This window comes from Lemur catta, chromosome 1 (assembly GCF_020740605.2).
Source record: "Lemur catta isolate mLemCat1 chromosome 1, mLemCat1.pri, whole genome shotgun sequence".
NCBI lineage: Eukaryota > Metazoa > Chordata > Mammalia > Primates > Lemuridae > Lemur > Lemur catta.
Window position 1 is genome coordinate 95,806,499 of NC_059128.1, and position 27,174 is coordinate 95,833,672.

General features: G+C 35.4%; 2 protein-coding genes across 13 annotated transcripts in view; both read right to left on the reverse strand.

Annotated features, from left to right (window-relative positions):
- Positions 1 to 27,174, reverse strand: part of DENND4A (DENN domain containing 4A) — a 145,066-nt gene that overhangs the window by 14,416 nt on the left and 103,476 nt on the right. For 9 of the 12 annotated variants that reach the window (XM_045541189.1, XM_045541198.1, XM_045541179.1 and 6 more), the window contains 11 exons: positions 25,160 to 26,259; positions 12,067 to 12,247; positions 7,953 to 8,047; positions 6,502 to 6,677; positions 6,266 to 6,409; positions 5,017 to 5,215; positions 4,207 to 4,461; positions 2,586 to 2,703; positions 2,447 to 2,473; positions 1,809 to 1,971; positions 1,579 to 1,643 (listed from right to left, as the gene is read on the reverse strand). In XM_045541189.1, the coding sequence (XP_045397145.1) occupies positions 1,579 to 1,643; positions 1,809 to 1,971; positions 2,447 to 2,473; positions 2,586 to 2,703; positions 4,207 to 4,461; positions 5,017 to 5,215; positions 6,266 to 6,409; positions 6,502 to 6,677; positions 7,953 to 8,047; positions 12,067 to 12,247; positions 25,160 to 26,259 (2,523 nt within the window). The remainder of the gene's footprint in view (positions 1 to 1,578; positions 1,644 to 1,808; positions 1,972 to 2,446; positions 2,474 to 2,585; positions 2,704 to 4,206; positions 4,462 to 5,016; positions 5,216 to 6,265; positions 6,410 to 6,501; positions 6,678 to 7,952; positions 8,048 to 12,066; positions 12,248 to 25,159; positions 26,260 to 27,174) is intronic. The other 3 variants (XM_045541224.1, XM_045541216.1, XM_045541241.1) reach the window with 1 other exon arrangement.
- LOC123631545 (NADH dehydrogenase [ubiquinone] iron-sulfur protein 5-like) lies at positions 23,039 to 23,630 on the reverse strand. Its single transcript, XM_045541304.1, is given in 1 exon segment — positions 23,039 to 23,630. A coding segment is annotated over 1 exon segment (318 nt). The 5' UTR covers positions 23,551 to 23,630; the 3' UTR covers positions 23,039 to 23,232.

Here is a 27,174-nt window from a genome sequence, read left to right on the forward strand (position 1 = left end):
ACTTCTGTGGTTTCCAACCCCCAGGCTGCTGACCGGTACTCGTCTATGGCTTGTTAAGAACCAGGCTGCACAGCAGGTGAGCGGCCATTGAGCAAGCGGGGGAAGCTTCATCTGTATTTACAGCTGCTCCCCATCACTGGCATCACCACATAAGCTCCACTCCTGTCAGAGCAGTGGCGGCATTAGATTCTCATAGGAGCACGCACCCTACTGTAAACTGCCCATGTGAGGGATCAAGGTTGTGTGCTCCTTGTGAGAATCTAATGCCTGATGATCTGAGGTGGAGCTGAGGCGGTGATGCTAGTGCTGGGGAGCACCTGCAAATACAGATTATCATTAGTAGAGAGGTTTGATTGCACAATAAATGTAATGTGCTTGAATCATCCCAAAACCATCACCTCTAGTCTGTGGAAAAATTGTCTTCCATGAAACCAGTCCCTGGTGCCAAAAAGGTTGGGGGCCGCTGCTGTACTTCACTTATTAACTCCTACTCTCTCTCACTTTCCTCAGAGAACTTGGGAAGCCAGCACCACCAGAGAGAGCCCATGCTCTCTCTCTATTCATGCTTCATCTGGTCTGACTGAGCCACTTGTAATAGTGCATATGCTTGTTATACATCATCATTGTTTTGACTCTGGTGCCACTAGTAAATGGCTGTGGCACTTTAAAAGTCAACTGAAATGATGATGCTGAAGAACTAGACTTGTTGTTGTTAAGACCAGTGTACAATCATCTAATAGAATCATGACCCATTATATATTCTTTCATTAACTGGTAAGTGGGCTTAAGTAGGGCACCCAAGTCAGATACCACAAGTCAGATGAATTTTATATATCAATTATCATTTTCATCAACCTATTGACAATATTATAAATTCACAAACAGAATTCCAAAACTCTGCTTGAGTCTCTCAATGCCTGATAGCCATTAAATTAAGTCTACTATAATACTAATTTTCTTCTTTTTACCTATCAGGGACCATTTCTGCCCTTTCTTATGATTTGGAAGGAGAAACTTAAAAGAGTCCAAGCACAATAATTGGAAGGAGGTGATCAAACAAAAAAGTTTGGGAACTCCTGAAATATATATTTAACTACCTTACATTCTTTCTGAACAAGCTTAATATCATTAATAATATGACACAATAGTTAAAAGGGATTGGAAAAATTAAGACTGCTTTGTTCAAATCTGGCTCTATTATTTACTGTGAAACCTAAGATTAAGTTACTTAACCTCTCAGATGCTCAGTATTCTCAATAATAATATGAAATGATAACAGTATGTATCTTATAGGACTTCTGGGAGCATTACATGAGATAATACATGGAAAGCACTTACTACAGTGTGAGGCGCACAGTAAGCCCTCAAAAAAAGTTAGCTTTTATAATTTATCATCATTATTATTGCCATGACCAAAGTATCAAAGTACCTTTTACAGTAGATCAAAAAAACCCAAAGAAACAATTATTCTAATACATAATTTAATATTAATATAATATACATTATCAAATATAAAAATACTTTGAAAACGACACCATGCCACATAAATATTACATATTATATATAATGCTAAATTACCTATATCAATGTTTTCTCTTCCCAGTGCCACAAGTGAGAGAAATAGTATTTCTCTGTATAAACTCCTAGGGGTTAAGAGGTGTAGAGAAAATATTAGTATTCATACAGTCTATATGTGTTCTACAAAAATTTTCATGCTAACATAAGCATGAGATATTCTAACAAATTACTAAGCAAACAATATGAATTTTCTTAGAGGAGCAATATATTTATTTAAGAGAATGACTTACCTCTGTCTTTTAAAATGTGGACACTTATTCAGTGTCTCTAATATCTGACTCATTGGTCCATAGACATCATTCCTTTTAATGCTTTTTACCATACTTTTCAATAGTTCCTGGCTAAATGAGTTATCACTTTTTTGTAATAAATGGACCATTGGATATTTCTGGGCTGTAAAAGAATAAAAGAGCAGATGAAGGAAAATATTCAGTGAGGAAATGAGAAAGAAATTAAGCAGCAATTTACAGATATTAAAGAAGTTACAAAGCACTAAAAATAAATTAAGAGCAAAAGATAAAGGAATAGAAATCTAATGAAGAAAGCAAAAAAGGAAAAAAAAAATAAGACAAATAATGACAAAAAAAGACCTAAGGCTTTTGGTGGTCTCAAGTAGACAATAAATAAAAATACTATTTCCCTTAATACAGCCCTTGAAATTCTACATCAGCAGCCTGGGATGGAAACAAATAAAAAATAAGTAAAAAGAAGAAATTTGGACAAGCAATGCGCTGAAAGCTGAATTCTACAAAACACAACCAACCCCGCCATCACATACATAGCACCCCTCAAAAAACCAAAACCAAAACCAAAAAAAACTTTGACCTCCACAGAAGGTAGCACTAAAAAAATCAAACTTAACACTCACTCTCAAATAAAAGAGTACGATTTTGACCTGTAAGACAAAAAGTAGTAGAGTAAAATAAAAGTCAGTCAGTTTAGGCTATTTAAAGCAAGTAGAAATTACTCTAATAAGAATGAAGTTGTCATTCTACGATGGCACTTACTGTGGGCATTCCAGAGGATGTACAAGGGCTGTCCTGGATCCTGATGTAATTTCATATTGTCCCATAACATTTGTATTAAAACATATTTACTATCTTCAGACATACAGTGTCGGGGGATCTGTGTTGTAGAATAACCAAACATTCATTAATGATCTTTACATGATAATTTTTGGTAGATATTTTATAAAATCTTATAATTTTTTTTAGGATGTATATGTGCAAGGGAGAAAAGAGAACAGAAAATGACTGATTTATATGTATTTGATACCTATTGAAGAAAGATGGGCTGAGTTGAGAAGCTAATGATCTCTAAAGTAGCAGATTTAACAAAACACTTAAGATCAGTGAGAAAGAGTGCCATGAAGAGCTAATTTTGCCCCTGCTCATGATTGAGAGTCCACAGAAAGATGAAGCCAGTAGTCCTATTATATATAACACAAGACCTAGCCCAGATTAACTCTGACTGACTTAACATCTTTGTCACTTGTTTATGATGTAATGAAAATCCAGGGCACATGCACAATCATAGGCATGAAGTACAAGAAGGGAGAAGACAAAATTCTTGAACTTAGAGACTGCCATTTAGTGGCAGTGGCAGCATATGAGAAAGTAAAAACACTTTTATACAACAAGATTATCAAAAACACAAATGAACATATAACTAATTGCCTAAATGTTAAGCAAAAATTCAGAGTAAAGGAATAAAGAGAATGGTAGCACATGATTGCAATATGAATTACAGTAGCCCACCCTTATCCTTGGGGATATATTCCAAGACCCCCAGAAGATGCCTGAAACAGCAGATAGTACTGAACCTTACATATATTTTTTCCTATCCATACATACCTATGATAAAATTTAACTTATAAATTAGGCACAGTAAGAGATTAACAATAATAATAAAATAGAATAGTTATAACAATATGCCAATATCACTACTTTCGTGCTTTGTGCATTATTAAGTAAATAGGAGCTACCTGAACACAGGCACCATGATACTGTGACAGTCGATCTGATAACCAAGACAGCTACTAACTGATCAATGAGCCAGTAGGGTATACAATATGAATACACTGAACAAAGGGATGATTCACATCCCGAATGGGATAGTAAGAGATTTCATCATGCTACACAGAACAGCACAAAATCTAAAACATATGACTTATTCATTTCTGGAATTTTCCATTTAATATTTTCAAACTGCAGTTGACTACGGGTAACTGAAACCGCAGAAAGCAAAACTGCAAATAAGGGGAGACAGTACTGTATAGACATCCTCCTAAAACAAAAGTGTTAGGCTTGTTTTTGAAGGAGGTATGAGATATGAGTGGTGCTTACTCACAAACCCTTCTCGTAAGAGTCATTTCCAGTTTATTCTTGAAGCTATAACAAAAATTCAAGCACATTGTGTAAATTTTGGGAGGAGGCTAAAAAAAGACTGTCTTAACTGCTAGATGTAAGAACAAATTATTTGTAAATAAACTAAAACAATTCTGTTTAATGATTCAGATGGTTATTAAAAACAGCATAAAAACAAACCTCACTTTTTTATCATTAGGAATACGCAAACATTACAATGGTGACAGCAGCATTCTCTTTTAAGTAATGTTTACTCTCATACCTTTGAATACTTGTTACAGTGCTCAGAAGAAAGAATCAATCCAGGTAAGTTACTGGGTAAGTCAAGACGTCTAAAATACCACACCAGGTTCCAAAAAACAATTGGATGATGGTCCACAAAGTCTGCCACTGTTATTGCATGATCGCCTTCATTTTCCAATAAGCTTTCAAGTTCCTTCCACACCACTAAAGGACTAAGGTATGGAACAGTGACAGGATCTGGGCTTGGAAGGTGCCATTCTAATCCTAAAGAGTCCTGTGGAATAAACAAAACCCATAAATGGCAAATGTAAGAATGATTACTACTAACCCAATTAAAAAAAATTCCTGTCAATGGATCACGCACAGTGGCTCACATCTACAATTCTAGTGCTTTGGGAAGCTGAGGCAGAAGGATCGCTTGAAGCCAGGGGTTTGAGATCAGCCCGGGCAACATGGCAAGACCCTGCCTCTATAAAAAATAAAAAAATTAGCCAGGTGCAGTGGTATGTGCCTGTAGTCCCAGCTACCCAGGAGAATGAGGCAGGAGGAACACTTGAGCCCAGGAGTTTGAAGTTGCAGTGAGCTATGATGATGCCACTGTACCCCAGCCCTAGGCAAGAGAGCAAGATTGTGCCTCTCAAAAAAAAAAAAAAAAATTCTTGTCAATGATCTTCATATGAGTAGAGAGGTAATATAACTGTATCATGGGATAAGAGATTCTTCTTGGTAATAATAAAATTGAAGCTAATTAGGCTATTTAGGACAAAGGGAACAAAATCATACATAAATGATCAATTTCCAAATTAGAAAAAACACCAAAAATACATACCGTAGCTCCTTGTAAAGTAGCTGGCAGGCTGCCCGTAGAAATGAGCTTCTTTCCTCCAGTATCCTCCTTATCCAAGGGGCCATAAGTACTAATACTCCTGGCTATTGGAAATATTGGACATTTTGACACAGCTGTTTTTGATCCATTAGCAGGGATCTGAATACTCTGGGCACAGGAATTTTCCTGCAGTTTAGATTTGCTTAGGCATTGAAAAAAGAAAAAAGTGTATCAGTGTCTAGATTTACTTTATTTCATCTAGAAGAATTATGTTTTCTCTTTAGAATCAGAGCTGGATACGGTAAAATAAATCAAAGGGGATATGTTATTTAGGCTTCAGTTGGGAAATAAGATACGTTTTTAAGTAGTATAGTTATGCTACACTTCCTTTTCATCAAGTGAACTTTAAATATTCAAGATTTATTCATTTATTCAAAACACTTAGTGGACTTTTATACAGCAGGAAGCACAGTAAGTAGGAGCTGGGGATACAAAGCAGAGAAAACAGGCACATACTCCTTCAGGAGATACAACCTAACAGGACACAGTCAAAGACTAAGGGCTACAATAGACCTATGATGAAAGAAGGTGCACACACAGATTTTTGGTTTCACTGCTTAAGTATTCAAAATCAAACAGGTCGTGTTAACGTGCCAATACTACATAGGCATTTTTGTGCACATGCAACTACCAATACGGCTTCATCTGTCCAGCTATACGTAACTTCTTTGGCACTTCTACAAAATGGAATCAATTTCCACAATTATCTTAAGTATAGATTTACTACTAGGCTTACTTTATAAGCCTTAATTTAATTTTAAAGTTCCTATCTATGTTAGCTCCAAATGTTTTCTTAGATTATTACATATTTCTAAGTAGAAGATTAAATATTCCAAAGTAGAAGTTAGTATTGCCTTAATTCCTGAAGAGATGGATATAGGAAAAAGATGATCATTATAAGCTTGAAGTGTACTATAGATTTTTTTACCTTTAAAACACTAGTAAACATTATCATATATATATATATATAGCTTAAACTCTGGGGATTAATAAAGCATAACATATAACTGTTCATAAACATTCAGGTTATTGGAGAATTTTAATATTGCTTTAATTAGGAGTAACAACTTAAGATTATGAATCTATTATTCACAGAAATTTAAACTTTGAAATGGTCAGCTAATTTTTCTGTCATACTTCTAAAACATGTAATATATACTGTTAAAATATAGTTCCACATAATCATAATTACCTATTTAGATCAAAATTCCCTTGAACAGAGATAGCAGATGTGTCAAGACCAGAGACTGATGCTGAAATGCAAGATGGCCTTGTCTGACTTGAAAAGGATGGAAAATGCATATTTTCTGTAGATGGGCTTGACTTCAAAAAGTATCTATAATGTGAATAAAAGGAGCTTTTTGAGAAAAGAGATATTCTAGGAAACATGATGCTTAAATGTTCAGAAAAAAACCCCTACCATATTACCTTCCAGGTCGTCTTAAGTCTCTTATTTCGATATTCAGAAAGGGCAAGAAAAGATTGCCACAGAATGGGCATGTAGTATTGAGATTTGAATCATCTGCTGTCCAGCCAGCCATGATTTCCTCATCATGGACAAGACAATCACAAGTTCTACACCGAGAGCAACTTGAGATGAGAACCTATGGGAGAAGACAGCACTTTATAAAGCAAGCTAGTTAATGCATATTATGAATTGAAAGCCATTTCAATTCATAAATCTATTGGAAAATTACAACTCAGAAGGATTCAGATGTTACAAACAAAAACTGGATTACATTCAGTGCATTACATATTACACTCATTGTTAACTATTTCAGCTAAATCTATTCCAAAATTTTTGCCTGAAAGGGAAACTTGCATTTAAGTGAGCATTTTCTCCATTATTATTACAATAAAATTTGCTGTGGTTTTATTAACGGAAAAGTAACTATCATTTTTAAATACTCAAAACAGGTATTTGTAATCACATACTAGAAATCAGTGTGGTTGCCAGACTAGTGCTGGTCCACAAACACTTACTGGCTTGTGATGGGATAAGTAAAGAAACTGAGAGTAGGATTTATAAACTTTTAAAGTAATTTGATATTGTTGTACCCTCTAAGTGTGTAATCAATGCATTTTATAAGAGTATCAGCTATGACACATTAGAAATTAAACAAACAACCCTGGTCTGTCACTACAGACAGTTTAAGAAGCATTGTAATAGATAACTGTAAATGCTGTCATCACATTAACAAAATATAGAAATTCCTGAAGCCACCAGAAAATTTGTAAACTGTCACATTAGTGCTCCTCACCTATTTTCTAGCTGTATACAAATTTATTTTCCAGATTTATGCAAATTAGCATAAAATAGCAACCATACAAATGTATCTGGAAATAATTTTTATAGGAAAACTAGGGAAAAATTTTAAAGTGTAAAAATATAACTTTTTCACTGTAAGAAAGTGGGATGTAGGAGCACACCCAGCAGAGCTCTACATCAAACTGACACAAAGAATGAAAAATATGATGGAAGAAGTTGACAACATAATGCCACAACTACTCCCTGTACCCTCACCTAAAAAGTATGCTTGCATAGCAAAATTGATTGTTTATGATGTGACATAAACATTCAACGAGAACATACACATAACAAAAAATAAATACAAACATTGAAAATGAAAATGTTTCTGTAGCTGATAAATCTCAAAGTCAGCATGGAACTATCCTAATAAAGTAGTATGACTTCAATAATCTGAAATACAGGATATCCAAAAGCTGGATTTTTAACTTTATTCAGATGCAATATACATTCTGAAATTTTAGATGCTATATATTTAACTTTTATTACTGTACCTGGGAGTATAAATGCCTAAGAAATGTAAACTTTATAAAGCAGTACATGAAAGTTTTTCTTTTCAATAAAATTGTACCTCCATTGCATAGTTCTGGAAGATATTTGGATTACTCGTGTTGAAGGAAGATGTCACTTCTGATTTCCCAGGTAAGGCAAACTTTGACAGGGATCCTGTTCATTATTGAAAAACAAAAAGCAAAACCATTAAAATCACAGAGAAAGGATATGAAAAATTTTCACTTCCATAAATTTTCAGATAAAATGTTAACCTGTTCTAGTCAAAATGTTAAAGGTAATTTAGGAAAAACAAATAAATAATTTAAAAAACTTTTTCAATGCATGTACTTTTGAGTACAAACCTAAGGAAATGTGTTCTAATTCTACTGATCCCCACATGCTACGTGTATTCATTCATCACTCACTTATTAAAAACTTTGTGTATATAGGCTAGAAAGCACTCCAGTTATTAGTAATTACTATTGTGCTGTGTCTATTTTTTCATGTTTAAAATATAGGGAAGTATTTAGTGTTAAAGTCTAAAAAGTATAAAATAGTGAATCTTAATTTCAAATTACGAAAAGATTTAGTGGCAATTCTCTCCTTATAAGGGACTTTTAAGAACTGGTGTAATAATCTTGCTCTTAAACACTAGGGAAGAGTTCCTAAGTATATTCTTAAGACCAATGAGATATTAGTAGGTATTAAAACAACAACAAAAAAGTAAGAGGAGATCTGTGGTCAAATCAGTTGCTGACAGTGGCTACATCTTGTTAATAAAACTGGAGGTGGGTGATCTACACCTTCTCCACACGTTTTTTCTGTCATTACTAAATTTTATGAATGAATGCTGATATTTTCATAAATATAAATGTGAAAAAAGCAATGGTGTAAACTACCAGTTCACAAGAAATAGAGGGGATACAAAAACATTTTAAACACCACCATGGGGATGCAATCAGTATGATCCAGACTAATGACTTGATTGATTCAGCAAATAAATGACGAGAAAAAATAGATACCTCTGGCCTTAGTCCCTGCCACACAGAGATGTCTTATAGAGGCAGAGAGAGAAGGAGCTGAAGCCTCACACTATCCTTTAAGATGCTTAGAGCTGGTGGTAAATGCAGTTCTTTCTTGATGCTTCCCCCAATAATGTCTGTAATCCTCAAAATTGCTTTCTAATACCTTCTATCAGCCTTGACCAATACAATCATTTATGTGGGCAGCCTATCTTTTGTATCTAATTACTCTACAGCACAGAACATTCATGCTAATAAATACAAATCAGGCTGTGTATGGTGGCTCATGCCTATAATCCCAGCACTTTGGGAGGTCAAGGCAGAAGGATTGCTTGAGGCCAGGAGTTCAAGACCAGCCTGAGCAACATAGCGAGACCCCGTCTCTACAAAAGAAACAAAAATTTAAAAATTAGCTGGGAGTGGTGGTGCACATGCGCCTGTAGTCCCAGCTACTCAGGAGGATCCCTTGAGCCCGGGACTTCAAGGCTGCAGTGAGCTGTGATCATGCCACCATACTCTAGCCTGGAACAGAGTGAGATCTTACCTCAAAATGTATAAATAAATCAGGTTGTAAGTCTGATTTCATTTGCTTAGACAACCAACTATTCTTGTATGTTGGGGAAGAAAAGGAGGGAGGGGGCTAATTACCTGATTTCTTCATAAATATATGGTGAGAGAGAAAAAGAAAGATAGGAGGGAGAATAAAAGAAAATCAATAGACGTATCAACCAAATGTAACATGTGGACTTTGTATGGATCCCAATTTGAACAAACTACCTGTAAAACGAGCTTTATGAGATAGCTGTGAAAATCTGAAATTAAATATTTGATATGTTATATGATAAATATTATCACATTTTTAAAAGTATGATAGCGGTATTACAATTATGTTTTCAAAAACTGAATGCTTCACAAAAGACATATACTGTATGAGTTCATAAAATGTTCAAAAATGGCCAAGCTAAGCTATAGTATCATAAGTTAAGATAATGTTTACCTGTGAAGGGAGTAGACATGGGCATGAGAAAGGGTTCTAGATGCTATGAATGTTGTTTCTTGAGCTGAATGCTGGTTACTGAGGTGTACTCAATTTATGAAATTTATTTACATATATAAAAAGGTACACATTATAAGTTATACTTTAATAGTTTAAAATAAATAACATAGGTCGGGCATGGTGGCTCACGCCTGTAATCCTAGCACTCTGGGAGGCCGAGGTGGGTGGATCGTTTGAGCTCAGAAGTTCGAGACCAGCCTGAGCAAGAGCAAGACTCCATCTCTACTAAAAATAAAAAGAAATCGGCTGGACAACTAAAAATATATATAGAAAAAATTAGCTGGGCATGGTGGCGCATGCCTGTAGTCCCAGCTACTCGGGAGGCTGAGGCAGAAGGATTGCTTGAGCCCAGGAGTTTGAGGTTGCTATGAGCTAGGCTGACGCCATGGCACTCTAGCCTGGGCAACAGAGTGAGACTCTGTCTCAAAAATAAATAAATAAATAAATAAAATAAATAACATAAAAGTCTTTTAGTGATACATACTCAAGTATTTATGAATAAAATTATGTGTTATCTGAGGTTAAAATAATCCATGGGGAAAGAAAAAATGCTGGCAGCAAGAGATAGGAATAAGTAAAACAAGACTGGCCATTTGTTGATAACTGTTGAAGTCAGGTGAAGGATACATGGGGGTTCATTATGCTATTCCCTCTACTTTTGTATATGTTTGAAAATTTCCACAATAAAAGCTCTTAAAAAGAGCAAAAGTACAATTGAAAAAATATATTAGATCCACTCCTCACACTACATACCAGAATAAATTTCAAGTGGATCAAATATGTAAATCAGGGGTCAAATCTATTTTGTGTGGTCCTGTGCTAAGAGTGTTATTTACATTGTAAAGTGTTGCTTACAAAAAGAAAATGACAACTTAAAATATTAATCATATGACTCCACTACAGAAAAATTCTGCTTACTCCAGAAAAGGTTAAAAAGGAAAGCAGGTAAGTATCAGAAGGAAACAATGGTGAATTCCTTTGTAACATAGGGAAGGAGAAACTTTTCGTAGCAACTCAAAATCCAGAAGCAATAAGGGAAAAGACTGATAAATTTGATGATACAAAATTTAAAGCTTACACATGACAAAAACCCCAACAAAACTAAATTTGACAAATTTGGATAAACTACCTACAACTTATATAAGAGACAAAGGATTAATTTCCTATATAAAAAGAGCTACTAAAACTTAAAAGAATAAAAGGACTCACAATTGAAATACAGGCAAAGGACAGTCCACAGAAAAATAAATACAAATGGTCCTTAAACATATAAACAGATTCTCAACTTTATTTATAAGAGATTATAAATGAAAACTAGACTGAAATATATTCCTCACCTATCAGATGGCAAAAATCCAAGTTTGCCAACATATTGTGTTGACAAGGCTGAGGGGGAATAGGCACTCTCATATATTGCCAGTGAGAATGCAAAATAGCCTGATGAAGGGAACTTGGCAATATCACTTCAAGGAAGAATTCTGAAGTATCTTCCAAAGATACACTGGTAAAAATATAATATGACATATATGCATTATAGCATTACAAAGTCTGGAAACTTAACGTCTATTAATAGGGAAGAAGTTAAAATAAATTATGATGTATCTACACATGATGTATAAGTTTATAATTTTGTACTATGCAGCTGTAAAAATGAATGGGGGGTTGTGATGCTATGGAATGATCTTCAGGATACATTAAGTGAAAAAAAGCAAGGGGTGGGACAGTTTACAGTATGCTACTTTTGAGGTAATAAGAATATATATACACATACATACACACACACACACACACAAACACACACACACACACACACACACACGGGTGTGTGCGTCCATATGCCTACACCTATATTTTTTAAAAAAGCAATAATGGAAGGATAAACCAAAGATGAGTAAAAATGGTTGCTTCTAGGGACAGGGAGAAAATGGGATGAGGGGGTGGGGATGGATGTTTGACTTCTTTGTAAGTGCCTTGGGTTTTATTGTTTTGACTTTGGAGCTATGTAAATCTTTTACAAAATGAAAAAATAAAATTAAATCATAAAAAAGTAAAAGTACTACAATTCAAATGAAACTACAAATCAAATGCACTATAACAGAACTGTTCGGTCAAACCTTCTAAGGAGGCAGTACTTTCTAGGTTTGCTCGGCTGAGATCAACTCCCTTAGTCCCTGAAGTGGCACTGGTCTCTTGGGAGGAAGTGGCTTGTTCCAACTCATTTTCATCTGTTGAAGAGGTAGATTCAGAATCCTGGGCTCCCACTGAAGAAAGACTGGTACGATCAGAACTTTGATCCTAAGGATATAATTATAAGCTTAATTTTCTTCACATTTAAAGTTAATTATTAAAAAGTCACTTCTAAGGCAGAAGAAACACCCGTTATCTAACTACCCAGATGATCGATTGAATCAACATCACAACGTCTAGAGAAAAAAAACCAACCAATTTTACAAAGCCGTGCTGATTTGGGCAAATATGCTGGAGATCAATTTTTAAGAAATCATTTTTTAGTTTGAACAAAGTATATACCAGTTAGTAAGATAATCTTGTTGACTTTTAACGTACATTTATTGTTAATTTTCCTTCCTGCCAAGGAAAGGTATCCAATCTAATATAATACCATTAGAATTACATTTTATTCTTTTCCACAATTTAAGTTTCAAAGATATATATTTCTAGTTTTCATTTTTGAGAACACTGAAGTAACTTTTTTCTGGTTATATTAATAATACATAAGAAAATTTGGTAGATAACAGATTTTTGAATGAAAAAACTTTTTAAAATACCTGTAATTCCACTACCCAGATAATACAACTTATTTTTTTTCCTAGTCATGTGTGTGCATATTGTTGTTATTTTTAATCACATAGGGCTTTAACATTTTCATGTAGTAAAATCTTTTTTGTTGTTGTTTCAGACCCTTCTGTGGTAGGTATAATAAAATCTTTTCATCTTCTAGGGGTTCCAAGGTTTGTATCTTTCTAAGGAATCTTTCTCCAAAATGATAAAAATATCTCCTTTTAAAAAATACCTTTATAATTTTGCACTTAGATATCTAAACCATCTATGATTTTTTTTGTTCAGTGTGGGGCAGGAATCTGACTTTTCCCAAATGGATAACTAATTATACCAATACATTTATTTAATATTATCTTGTTCTTCACTGATTTGAAATGCTCTTTTTTCATATGGCAAACTTCTACAATATATAGTTTTATTTCTGGATTTTCCTCCATTCTACTAGTTCATTTATCTTCTTTTACATTAATTAGCATGCTATTTTAGTTACAGTTTTAGTACGTTCTAATATTTTAGAGGACAGTCCACATTTTTCTTTTTCAAAATTTTCTTGATTATTCTCATGCACTTCTCTTCTAGATCAATTTTAAAGCAGCTAAAATTGGGGCTTGTTTTTTCAGTCACCCTGGAATTTAGTTGTTTTTTGGGTTTTTAAAATTTTAATTAGACAACTCTGACTAGATTAATCTGGGAAGAACTGATACCTTTATAAGACTGAATCCATCACTAAATTATGTCCTTTAGTAATTATGGTTTTACTCATATAGGTATTATACATTTCATGTTAGTTTTACTTCTAGACATTTTATGTTTGTGTTACAGTGAATTTGCTCAAGTTTCAATACTTTTCTTACTAGCTATTGTCATATACAGGAAAGTTATTTTAAAATGTTTATCTTGTTTCTAGCCACCTTACTGTTTCAAATGGTTTTTTCAGTGATAGTAATTTCATTTATGAGAATACTGAGTTTTATTAATTCTTTTATTTAAAAGTTTTTGTAGAGAGACAGGGTCTTGCTATGTTGTTTAGGCTGGTCTTGAACTCCTGGCCTCAAGCAATCACCCCACCTTGGCCTCCCAAAGTGCTCGAATTATAGGCGGACGCCTAGCCTTATTAATTCTTTTGCAACAGTTTTTATCTCTCATTTCTTTTCCTTGTCTTCTGGCATTGTTAGACTATCCAGAATATTGTTGAATGGCACAGGTGTTAGCATACTTCCTTGCCCTGATACTGATTTTAAAGGAAATAATTATGATGTTTCACTGTTAAGGATAGTTTGTTGATACTTTATCAAAAAATTGTATTAACTAAGTTTCTTTCTATTCCAGCTTTCTAAGAATGTTTTTTAAGTTGGGCATCAAGTTTTTATCAAATTCTTCCTAGGAATTTATATAAATGACTGTCCACTCATCAATGAAAGACTAAGTTGATAAATACATTTAGTTATTGTGAGTTTACTCAGCAGTTGTAAAAGTCTGTTTCCATAATAAGCCTCTCCCTTGAATGGCAGAGCTGAATGTGAGCAAATATTTCAGCAAGAAAGCTGCTCTTTTAGAGTGCATCGACGGGAAATAGGAAGAAAACTTTCAGGAGAGACAAAGGAAGGTAAGTTTTACTTTGGTTGGTGGATACTTTAGACTTCAGTATATTTTAAGTAGAGTGGGCTTTCCAAACGCCACCACCACCACCAAAAACAACAACTACAAAAGTTCTGGGCTGGTTACGGAATTTTTTTTTTTTTCTTTTTTTAGACAGGCTTTCACTCTGTCACCCAGGCTAGAGTGCAGTGACATCATCATAGCTCACTGCAACCTCAAAACTCCTGGGCTCAAGTGATCCTCCTGCCTCAGCTTCCTGAGTAGCTGGGACTACAGGCATGTGCCACCATGCTCGGCTAATTTTTCTATTTTTTGTAGAGATGGAGTCTCACTCTTGCTCAGGCTGGTCTCAAACTCCTGAGCTCAAGCAATCCTTCTGCCCTGGCCTCCCAAAGTGCTAGGATTACAGGCGTGAGCCACTACACTCAGCCCTTGATTACGGAGTTTTGAAATTCCTTTGAACTCTACTTTGTTCCTCCCTCATCTCAATGCCTGTCCTTAGAATCTCCCCTTCACTCTTAGTCCTAATACATCTCATACCTTTTTTGAGATGGGATGTCCCATCTTACTCTAATTTCCTAGTTAACCACTCCTGTAAGAAGAAAAGCAGTATCTAGCCTAACTATTCCTTAAGTAGTCTTTTAATTACCTGCCTAATTATACCTAGACCTGTCATTATAGTTACAACATCTGGGCTTCATTAGGAACAGTTCTCATCTTGGTAGTTGGTCTTATGACTATTTTGGAGGCTATACCTTCTATACCCAGGCATCTGCATCAGAACAATTTCATTTGCTTTCTAATTTTCAGAAAGGTCTGAAATTACTGATCTCCTGATGGCATACTTTTCTATTCTCATTGCTATAATGGATTTATTATATTCTCATATTTTTCTGTCACTTTAATGGGATTTTGTGGAGGGAAGACAAATGTGTATTTTAACATCCTAAACTAGAGGTCTTGTTGCTATTTCTTCAAAAAAGAATTACTTGGTATAAAGAGTAAGTAGAATAGTTAAATTTTTCTAACCATAAATTATGCAGGTACAAGTAGAAGATTAAAAAAAGAATAATTTTACACTGGGAGACATTCTCTACACATAAAATAATGAGTCTATAAATTTCATTGATTATGACAAGAATAATCATTTATTTAGTGCCTTCAATGGATTAAATACCATACAGGCACACCTTTGAGATATTGAGGGTTCGGTTCCAGACCCCCACAATAAAGGAAATGTTGCAATAAAGCAAATCACAAATTTTTTGGTTTCCCAGAGCATATAAAAGTTATATTTATACTACACTGTAGTTTATTAAGTATACAATAGCATTACATCTAAAAAACAATGTACATACTTTAATTAATAAATACTTATTGCTAAAAAATGCTAATGATCATGTGAGCCTTCAGCAAATTGTAATCTTTTTGCTGGTAGAGGGTCTTGCCTAGATGTTATGGCTGCTGATTGATCAGGGTGGTGGTTGCTGAAGGTTGGGGTGGCCATGGCAATTTCTTAAGAGAAGACAACATCAATTGAAAAGGTTTGCCACATCAATTGACTCTTCCTTTCATGAAATATTTCTCTGTAGCATGCAGTGCTGTTTGACAGCATTTTAGCTGCAGTAGAACTTCTTGCAAAATAGGAGTCAATTCTCTCAAACTCTGCCACTTGCCTTATCAACTAAGTTTATATTATTCTAAATCCTTTGTTGTCATTTCAACAATGTTCACAGCATTTTCACCAGGAATAGTTTCCATCTGAAGAAACCACTTTCTTTGCTCATCCATAGTAAGAAACAACTCCTCATTTCTTCAAGTTTTTTGTTTTTTAAGAGACAGGGTCTCACTCTGTCACCAAGCCTGGAGGTCAGTGGCGCAAATCACAGTTTACTGTAGCCTCGAATTCCTGGGCTCAAGCAATCCTCCCACTTCAGCCTCCTGGGTAGCTGGGATGCAAATTTTTGTAGAAACAGGGTCTCATTATGTTGCCCAGGCTGGTCTTGAACCCCAGGTCTCAAGTGATCCTCCTGCCTTGGCCTCCCAAAGTGCTGAGATTAGAAGTGTGAGCCACTGCGCTCCACCTGTTTTATTTTATTTTATTTTTTTGGACAGCCTTGCTCTGTCACCCAAGCTGCAGTACAGTGGCATGATGATAGCTCATTGTAGCCCAGAACTCCTGGCCTCAGCTGATCCTCCTGCCTCAGCCGCCGAAGTAGCTAGGACTACAGGTACATGCCACGGTGTCTGGCTAATTTTTAAATGCTTTTTTAGAAACTGGGTTTAACTGTGCTGCCCAGGCTGGTCTCCAAATCCTGGGCTCAAGCAATCTTCCTGCCTAGGTCTACCAAAGTGCTGGGATTACAGGCGTGAGCCACTGTGTCTGGCTTCTCTATTTTGATTTAAAATGAGAGACATGCAAATCTTCTTTTCATTTGAACACATCGAAGCCAACGCAGGGCTATTAACTGGCCTATCTTTAATACTGTTGTGTTTCAAAGAATAGGGAGCCTGAGGAGAGTGCGCTCGCCAGGTGAATGGCCAGTTGGTGGAGCAGTCAGAATATATATATTTATCGATTAAGTCTGCCATCTTATATGGGCACAGTTCATGGTGCCCCAAAACTATTACAATAGTAACATCAAAGATCAGTGATCACATATTACCATAACAGATATAATAATGATGAAAAAGTTTGGAATATTGCAAGAAGTACCAAAATGTGACAAAGAGACGTGAAGTGAGCACATGGAAAAATGGCACTGATACACTTGCTGGACACAGCATTGCTACAAACCTTCAATTTGTAACAAATGTGACATCTGTGAAGTGCAATAAAGCAAAGAGCAATAAAACGAAGTATGCCTATGCTAGGCTTTAAAAACATTATTTTAATCTTTAAAATAACTCTATTAAGAGAAAGCAGCAGTATCAAGTTGGAGTCTATCTGATATTAATAATTTGCATTCTTTTTCTTAACCAGTCTAGCTATTCAAAATCTGTCAATTTTGTTCTTTTTAAAAAATCAGTTTTTGGTTTTATTGATACGCTTTATCTTTCTAGTTTTATTGATTTCTGCTCTATATTATTTCCTTTTTTCTACTTACTTTGAGCTTACTTTATTCTTATTTTTCTACCTTCTTAAGGTAGAACTATAAATCATTAATTTTAAATCATTCTTTATTTCTAATGAAGCATTTAAAGCTGTAAGTTCACATCTAAGCACCACTTAGTTGTATCCCATAAATTTTGATGTGTTGCATTTTTTGTCCATTCCAAATGATATTCTAATTTCCTTTATGCTTTTATCTTTGATCCATGAATTATCTGGGAGTATGTTTGGGTTTTCCTTGATCTCTTTTTTTTTTTTTTTTTTGAGACAGAGTCTTACTCTGTTGCCCAGGCTAGAGTGAGTGCCGTGGCGTCAGCCTAGCTCACAGCAACCTCAAACTCCTGGGCTCAAGCAATCCTTCTGCCTCAGCCTCCCAAGTAGCTGGGACTACAGGCATGTGCCACCATGCCCGGCTAATTTTTTTCTATATATATTTTTAGATGTCCATATAACTTCTTTCTATTTTTAGTAGAGACAGGGTCTCGCTCTTGCTCAGGCTGGTCTCGAACTCCTGACCTCGAGCAATCCACCTGCCTCGGCCTCCCAGAGTGCTAGGATTACAGGCGTGAGCCACCGCGCCCGGCCTTCCTTGATCTCTTATTAGTGATTTCTAACTGAATTCCACTGTGGTCAGAAAATATGTTTTTTAAAAAAACTTTATTGAGGTATAGTTCACATCATAAAATTCACTCATATTAGGTGTACAAAATTTTTTATAGTAAATTTACCAAGTTTTAGACCATTTCTAATTTTAAAACATTTTTTTTACCACCCCAATAAGATACCTCATACCTATTTAATCTCCATTTCTTCCCCAGCCCCAGGCAACTATACTAATCTGTCTCTATAGATTTGCCTTTTCTGGACATTTCGTATCTATTGATTTCATATATTATTTGCTCTTTTGTGTCTGGCTTCATTCACTTAACATAAACATGTTTCTGAGGTTCATCAAATTTTTTTGGCATGTATCAGTATTTCATCCCTTTTTATTGCTGAATACTATTGCACTGTATAAATATATCACATTTTACCTATTTTCCAGTTGATGGCAATTTGGGTTGTTTCTACTTTTTGGCTATTATAAAGAACATTATGAATATTCACATGCAAATCTCTGGTGTAAGGTACACTTTCATTTCTTTTGGGTAGATACTTAGGAGTAAAACTGTTGAGTCATATTTTAAATTTATGCTTACCTTTTAAAGAAACTGCCAAGTTGTTTTCCAAAGTGGCTGCACCATTTTACATTCCCACTAGCATTGCAAGAGGGTTCCCATTTTTCTGTATCCTCTCTAATATTTTTATTGTCTTTTGGATTACAGCCATTCTAGTAGGTATGAAATGGTATCTCATTGTGGTTTCAAATGGCATTTTCCTAATGACTAATGATGTTGAGCATCTTTCATGTGTTTTTTAGCATATTTATAGAAGAAACAGAAGATATTCCTATTTTTTCTTTGGTGAAATATCTATTCAGTCTTTGCCTATTTTTTACATGGGTTGTTTAACTTCCTATTGAGCTGTATGAGTTGTTTGTATATTATTGATTCAAGTCCTTTACCGGATATGTAATTTGCACATTTTTTCCTCAGTTTGTGACTTGTCTTTTCATTTTCTGGTATTTTTGGCACATAAAAGTTTTGAATTTTGATAGTGTCCAATTTATCAGTTTTTCCTTTTATAGATTATGCTTTTGACATCATACCTAAGAATTCTTTGATTAACTCAAGGCCTTGAAGATTTTCTTCCTATATTTTCTTCTAAAATTTTTATGGTTTTAGCTCTTACATTTAGGCACCTGATCCATTTTGAGTTAATTTTTGTGTATCAGTTGAATGTCTAAGTTGACCTACAGTCATCCCTCAGTATTCTCAGGGGATTGGTTCCAGAATCCCCTATGTATACCAAAACCCTCGGATGCTCAAGACTCTTACATAAGATGGTGTAATATTTACATATATTTTATGCACATCCTCTCATATACTTCTTAAAAATTATTATGGGTACATAATAGTTGTATCTCCTGTATACTTTAAATCATTTCTAGATTCCTTATAATACCTAATACAATGTAAGTAGTTGCTATACTGTATTATTCTATTTGTATTATTAGTTATACTTTTTTTTTTTTTTTGAGACAGAGTCTCACTCTGTTGCCCGGGCTAGAGTGAGTGCCGTGGCGTCAGCCTAGCTCACAGCAACCTCAAACTCCTGGGCTTAAGCGATCCTACTGCCTCAGCCTCCCCAGTAGCTGGGACTACAGGCACGCACCACCGTGCCCAGCTAATTTTTTCTATATATATTTTTACTTGGCCAGATAATTTCTTTCTATTTTTAGTAGAGACAGAGTCTCACTCAGGCTGGCCTCGAACTCCTGACCTCGAGTGATCCACCTGCCTCGGCCTCCCAGAGGGCTAGGATTACAGGCGTGAGCCACCGCGCCCAGCCTGAATTTATGTATCAATTTGAGGAAGGATTGCATCTTAACAATACTGAGTCTTTGATTCAATAAACATGAAATGTCTCTCATTTAAATCTCCTTTTAAATCCCTCAGCAATGTCTTATAATTCTTAGAATGTACTTCTGCATCTTTTTCAATTTACTGAGGTTTGTTTATAGCCAAACATATAGTTTATCTTGATGACTATACCATGTAGTACATTTGAAAACAATGTATATTCTGTAGCTGTTGAATGTATATTCTATAAATGTCAATTAGATCAAGGCAGCTGATTTTGTTGCTCAGATCTTTCTTGACTAATTTTTGTTAGCTATTCCATCAATTGATGAGAGATGGTCTTCAAATGTCCTACCAAGACTTCAGACTTCCCTTTAATTCTGTCAATTATTGTGTCATTGTTTTGAGGCCCTATGATTTAGCGCATACACATGGATAATTGCTGTGTATTCCTGATGAACTGTCTCTTATCATTATGGTTTTTTCCCCCAGTGACAGGGCCTCACTATGTTGCCCAGGCTGGCCTGAAACTCCTGGACTCAAGCAATCCTTCTATATCAGCTTCCTAAATAGCTGGGACTACAGGTGTGCACCACCACACCCGGCTTATCGTTATGAAATATTGCTCTTTTTCTCAGTAATACTCTGTCTTAAAGTCTATTTTCTCTGATATTAAAATAGCTACTCATAGCTTTGTATAGAAACAGTAAGAAACAGTTTCTTACAGAAACAGTAAGGTACAGCAACTATACCTTGCAAGAAGCTTACTATTTGCAAGGTATAGTTTTTTTCCATTCATTTTCAACCTATCTGTTTCTTTATATTTAAAGTGTGTTTCTGGTAGGCAGTATATAATAGGGTCTTTTGTCAATCTCTTTGTCAGTTTCTGGTTTTAAGTGAGGTGTTTAGAGGCCTGTCCGTTTAGTTTAATTATTGATATGATTAGACTTAGACTTTCTATTTCTCTGTTCTCCCGTTACTGCCCTCTTTAAGATTTCCTACCCTCTTTAAGATTATCTGAATATTTTTATTGGCTTTGGGGGTATATTTCATTATATTTTTAAGTGGGTGCTCTACGAATTGCAATATACATATCTAATCACTTAAAGCCTATTTAGAGCTAGTATTGCACCACTTCATATTTAATAATATAATGAAAGTCTGTGGGGTGAGTTCCTTTACTACTGTCAAACATCTATACAGATGGAAAACCTCATAAAAATGTATTTTTAAAAATTCAAGAGGCAAAAAGTACTGGACATTAACCAGCTATTTACTATTTATTTCACTCTTCCTTCATTCATGAAGATCCAGGTTTCTCTCTGGTATCATTTTTCTTCATTTTGAAGAACTTCCTTCAGCATATCTTATAGAACAAATCTGCTGTTCATGAGTCCTTTTTCTTTATCTGAAAATGTCTTTATTTCACCATCACTCCTGAAGAATATTTTCACTGGATACAGAATTCTGGGTTGACAGGTCTTTTCTTTCAACACATTAAATGAATTGTTCCACTGAATTCTTCCCTCCATTGATTATGATGAAAAATGTGTGGTCATTCAAATCTTTATTCCACTGTAGGTAATGTGTAATTTTTCATAGATAGCTTTCAAGATATTTTTTCAACATTTTCTTACTAGCAAGTGAATATCTTTGACTTTTAGTAGTTTGCTTAATGATGTGTGCAGGTGTGTTTTTTTTTTTTTTTGAGACAGAGTCTCGCTTTGTTGCCCTGGCTAGAGTGAGTGCCGTGGCCTCAGCCTAGCTCACAGCAACCTCAAACTCCTGGGCTGAAGCGATCCTACTGCCTCAGCCTCCTGAGTAGCTGGGACTACAGGCATGTGCCACCATGCCTGGCTAATTTTTTCTATATATATTTTTAGTTGTCCAGATAATTTCTTTCTATTTTTAGTAGAGACGGGGTCTCACTCTTGCTCAGGCTGGTCTCGAACTCCTGACCTCGAGCGATCCACCCGCCTCGGCCTCCCAGAGTGCCAGGATTATAGGCGTGAGCCACCGTGTCTGGTCTCTGTTATTCTGTTTTTAAGCTCACTGACTGACAAGTTTACTGTCATCACCATTCTGTTACTGAATCCATCTAGGGAGTTTACTTTGGGTATGATATTTTTAGTTATAAAATTTGTTTTTCAATAGTTTCTAATTCTTGCTAAGAATTCCTTTCTTTCAATCTGAGTCATCTTGGGATTGTCTTTCCCTTGATAATTGGTTATTTTCCTGGTTCTTTACATCAAGTAATTTTGGATTTTATTTTGGACATTGTGAATATTATGTTGTATAGCCTGGGTATTCTTATAATCCTTTAGAGAATGTTTTTGTTCCAACAGGCAACCAACTGAGTTATAGTTAGACTCTAATTTGTGTTTTACTTTCTGGAGGCACTGGCTTAACTTTCAGTTCAATTTTCTAAGTCTTTTCTATGCTGGTTTGCATCTATTCCATATATATATAGTTCAAGGCTTAGGCTCAGACTTGTGTGGGATTCCCCTCAAACTCTCTATCCCACAGACCCCCCCACCCCCCGCCCTGCCTCGCCCGCCACTTCCCTGGTTCCTCTGTGCAGGAAATACAGGGTTTATCTTGAAGTTTTAGCTGCCAAGGCTGCCATGCCACGATGTGTCTGCCCTTGGGGCAAAGATGCATGAGAAAAGAAAATGGTAGATTCATCTCATGTGGGTCCCTCCCCACAATCTGTCTGCTTTTGTTTATTTTTCGGAATCCTTAGTAGTTTTTTGTATTTTGTCTTTTTTAAGTTGTAATCAGTGGGAGGAGGGATGGGCAGTAGTGGTTTTATGGTACCAGAGTGGAACCAGGATTCTCACCCTAATTTTTGAAGAATATTTTTGCTGGGTATAGAAAAATAGGTTGGTAGTCATTTTCTTTCAGCACTTGAAAGATGTCTTTCCAATGTTTTCTGACATCATAGTTTTTGTTCAGAAGACCACTGTCAGTTTCTTATTTTTGCTCCTTTGAAAGTAATGTGTCTCTTTTCTCTGGCTCAAGATTTTTGCTTTGTATTTCATTTTCATTTATTTTAATATTAGATGACTAAGTATGGTTTTCTTTGTATTTATTCTGCTTGACATTTGCAGAACATGTTAAATATGTAAGTTGACATCTTTAATCACTTTTGGAAAGTCCCTGGCAATTAGCTTTTATTTATTTTTTTTAGGATGGAGCAATCCTTTATTTTTACACACTGACAAAGAGGTTTTACACACTGATAAATAATCTTTCCAGTGGAGGAGAACATGAAAATCAGCCTCCAGCCATTAGCTGCTGCTCTCTGTTCAGGGCCTAGGCACCCCCTTGCCCAGGTGGTGAGGAGGAGTGTACTTCCCTCCCTTTACCAGCTTATCTTTCTGCTTCTTGATGGTACTCACATGTCTCATTGTTTTGTGCCAAAGCAGACTTTCAACAAAATCATCAAATTTTGTCTTGCACTCTTTCTCTGCCCGGATACCACTAATTCCGTGTGCACACTCTATTCATTCTGTTTCAAAAGCATGTCATTGAGCAGGAATCCTGTAGGGCTGTTCAGCACTTTGGATTGTCAGCCCACGATATATGTTAAGGCCCAGCCTTTTCTGTACATCAAAGAAAGGCATGGTGTCCTGATGCAGTGCCTTTGTCTCTTCTTTGCCGGCTGCCACTTCAGGATCACCGGCTTGCAATGCTGGCAATTAGCTTTTAAAGTATTACTTATGGCCCATTCTCTCTCTCTCTCTCTTTCTCTTTTTTAGAACTCAACTGTATGAATGAATGTTCAGCATTTTCACTGATCCTCATACTCTTTTCTGTAGTTACCTTTTTCTGTTTGTTTCTGTCTGCACTTTGGTGTAGATATATTCTACTGACTTTCCATCTACTTTACTAACCTTTCTTTATCTGTGTTTTATCTACTGTTAAATTCAACTACTGCATTCTTAATTTATTTTTCAGTTCTAAAATTTACATATTATTTTTAATGAATTCCAATTATCTGGTGAAATTTTCCATCTTTGCAACTATTTTTAAAATAACTTTTCCTCAGTTTTCTTGAATATATTATAATTATTTCAAATTTCCTTGCTAATTCAAATATCTGGACCACCTGAAGGTCTGTTTCCATTATCTGTTTTTCTTCTGTTTTGTAGTTATGTTCCCATGTCATGGCATAGCTATTTTTAATTGAATGACAGACACTGTATATAAAATACTGTAAGGATTCCAGATCCTTACATAAAGGATACATTCTTTTCTCCGATATAGTGAAAGCTAATTAATTTAATCTAATCACAGATTGAGCTGAGCCAAGTCTACCTGGCAATTTTGGTCAGGCTCAGACTACTTCTGGTTTGCCAGTGCTCCTAAGGCATAGCTCTGTAGGAGTTCCAACTGAGGGCCTGATGTTTTCACCAAAGCTCTCCCCCCGGTAGTTCATGAACTCTAACTGTTATGATCCCAGTACCATGAAACTGTAATCCTAGCTGAGAACTATTTTTCAGAGACTTTCTGCTTACTTTTCTCATGTAGTATCAGTATTTGGAAAATGTCTTAAAGGAAAAGACCTGTGTTTTTTTCCTTTACTCCAATTTTGTCTCTCTAGCCCACAAGGTCCCAAAAGCTCTGATAAGGGAATGCCTGGATTTGCAACCTACTGATCCACGCTCATAGTTAACAATTCCCTTCAGGTAGAAAGTGGCTACAGAACTTTTGGTTCATCTCTGCAATTCTCCTCTCTCTAGAATCCTGCCTCTCTGCTTTCTAATTGCTTTACCAGTTCTCTGGTGACTTTAAACAGATACTTCACATATTTCATCTAGTGTTTTGCTCTTGGGAAGTATGTAGGTCTATTATAAACTATTCCTCCCTAAGCAGAAGGAGAAATCATATGCCTGGCTGGTAATTTTTGAAAGGCACACTTAATACTCTGTCTGGAAAAAAGAAAATCCACATTTTGAAGGTAATACTGAAATTTAGTATACTTTCACATAATACTAATTCTTACCCAGCTACAAATCACTGTCTTTCAAAACTGAACTATAAACATAACCTCAGTAAATTTTCTTTTCTTTTGAAGTTATTATTCCAGTTCAAATTCTGATACTTATAAACTTTATGCATCCCATGAGTCCTTTTTATAAAGCTGTATTTAAGAGAATTGTTAAAACCAGAGGCTTTTGGTGGTAGTGGGGGGTTATAAAAGTAAAAATAGCAAATACTAAGAAAACTTACCTTAGATGATGTGGTATACATGGTGAATCTTGAATACCATTTGCTTGCTCTCTCTGCAACTCCTTTTCCAGCAGTGAACATACTGTTCCTTAGCACATCTAGTTTAGGTACTAATAGTGTATCTAAGTTAAATGAAGGTGATGGGTGGGTTAATGTATCTTGAGATTCTTCCCTAAATGGGCAAGTGGATGAGAAGGCTGGAGAAGACCAAAGTCTATCCCTTGGTTTCTCCTCACTTTTTGTATAACTTTTAGATTTGATAAGTCTCACTGGCTTAGGAGAATTAGGAGGCAGGCTAGATCTTCTGCATGCCTTGATCAGTACTGGACTTTTCTTATTGGTTGATTTATCATCACAAGCTCGTTGTAAATCAATGCTTGGTGTACGACTTGTCAAAGGACTGCTCATGTTATTCATATACATCACAATTTCTTCAGCTAAATCACGCCTAGCAGATGGTGTTGAAATGCTTTTAGTCTCATCTTCATCCTCCTCCTCTTCTTCTTTTTGCTGCTGTTCAGTCTCAGCAACCAAAAGAGAGAGAGGATCAAATCCGGTTACAACATCAGTTTTTTCAAAAGGTTTTACTGAAAAGCTGCTATTTATACGTTGAATCCTCTTGGGATTTTGTGTAGCAACATATCCTGCTTTTGATCCATCTGCTTCATTGTCTAAGTCTTCTAAGTCAAAAATAACAGGAGAATCCACTTTATCTGCCAAACAGTTAGAACCATCAAAAGGTGTATCATCATCACTGGATTCCTTTTCTAGACTGTCTCTTTTTGATCTTAAAGGTGGCTTTCCAATATCAAGACTATTTGGTCTTGTGCTTTTCGACATAACATTTGAAAGAATTTTTGCATCGGCTCCTAATTTTTCAACTATATCTCCAGGAGTTGCTTCCTGGTTAATTCTGTTGAGCATAAATCCCATCAGTACCCCTCCACTAAGATTACGGTTTCTATTTCCCCAGACCACTTGATGCTGCAAATTAGGTTCATTGTCACTTTTATGTCTTTTCCTGAAGCATCTACTTTGAATGTTTCCTGTTTCATCTGTATCCTCAAGAGATGATATTAAAAGCAGCTCAGATGTGCTTTCTGAAAAACAAGAAAAGTGTTTTTAGCCATGAAAATGTAATGTGCATATATAAGGCATCTTAAATATTTAAAATTCCAGTCATGAAAATGATAATAGTAGACACTCAATGGGTTCTAACTAATGAGTGTCTGCTATTTGACAGATACCATACTAGAGTCTTGTATTATCTACTATAAACATACCAATATCCTTATGAGTTGAGAAAAAAACGGACACTCAGATTAATTATCCAGCTCGAAGTCACCTAGTTCTTAAGTGATAGAACTGGGATTCAAATCCAGATTTGTCTAACTATAAAGGGTATGTTCCTAGACATTAGGATGTACTGTTTTATAAAAACTTGTTAATTAAGATTTATATTTAATAATAAATTGATATTAATTCCACTATTTTGATTAAATAATGGTTATGTGGTTGTGTACAATGACCTTGAGATTCTGAGTCTTCTCCTTATTAAAATGAAAAGAAATAAAACCCTAAACACCAAACCAAAAGGCAGCTATGTTAACTTTATCCATAAATAAAGATTATTTTTTAAAACTCCAAATTCTTATAACTGTAGATATGTCTAAATAATTTTACCTTTGCTTAATATATTGATTGTAAGTTTACACCAGGCAAATGTGAATGGCCATTTCACATTATTCAAAAACACTGTTCACTGCTTTCTACCAAATTACTTAGATAACAATGCTGAAAGCAGATATCCAGACTTCTGACCACTTTAATTATCATTATGTGGGATTCTTCTAAAGCATTAGTCTAGGTATAGTATTGTCAACTATTCCTTTTACATGCTTTTATCCAACAGAATTTTGCCTTTTTTCTACTATGTGATACTTGCAAGTGGCAGGACAAAAGACAGAAGGCAATCCTAGAGGTCATAATAGCCTACAATCTAATATTGTTTAATA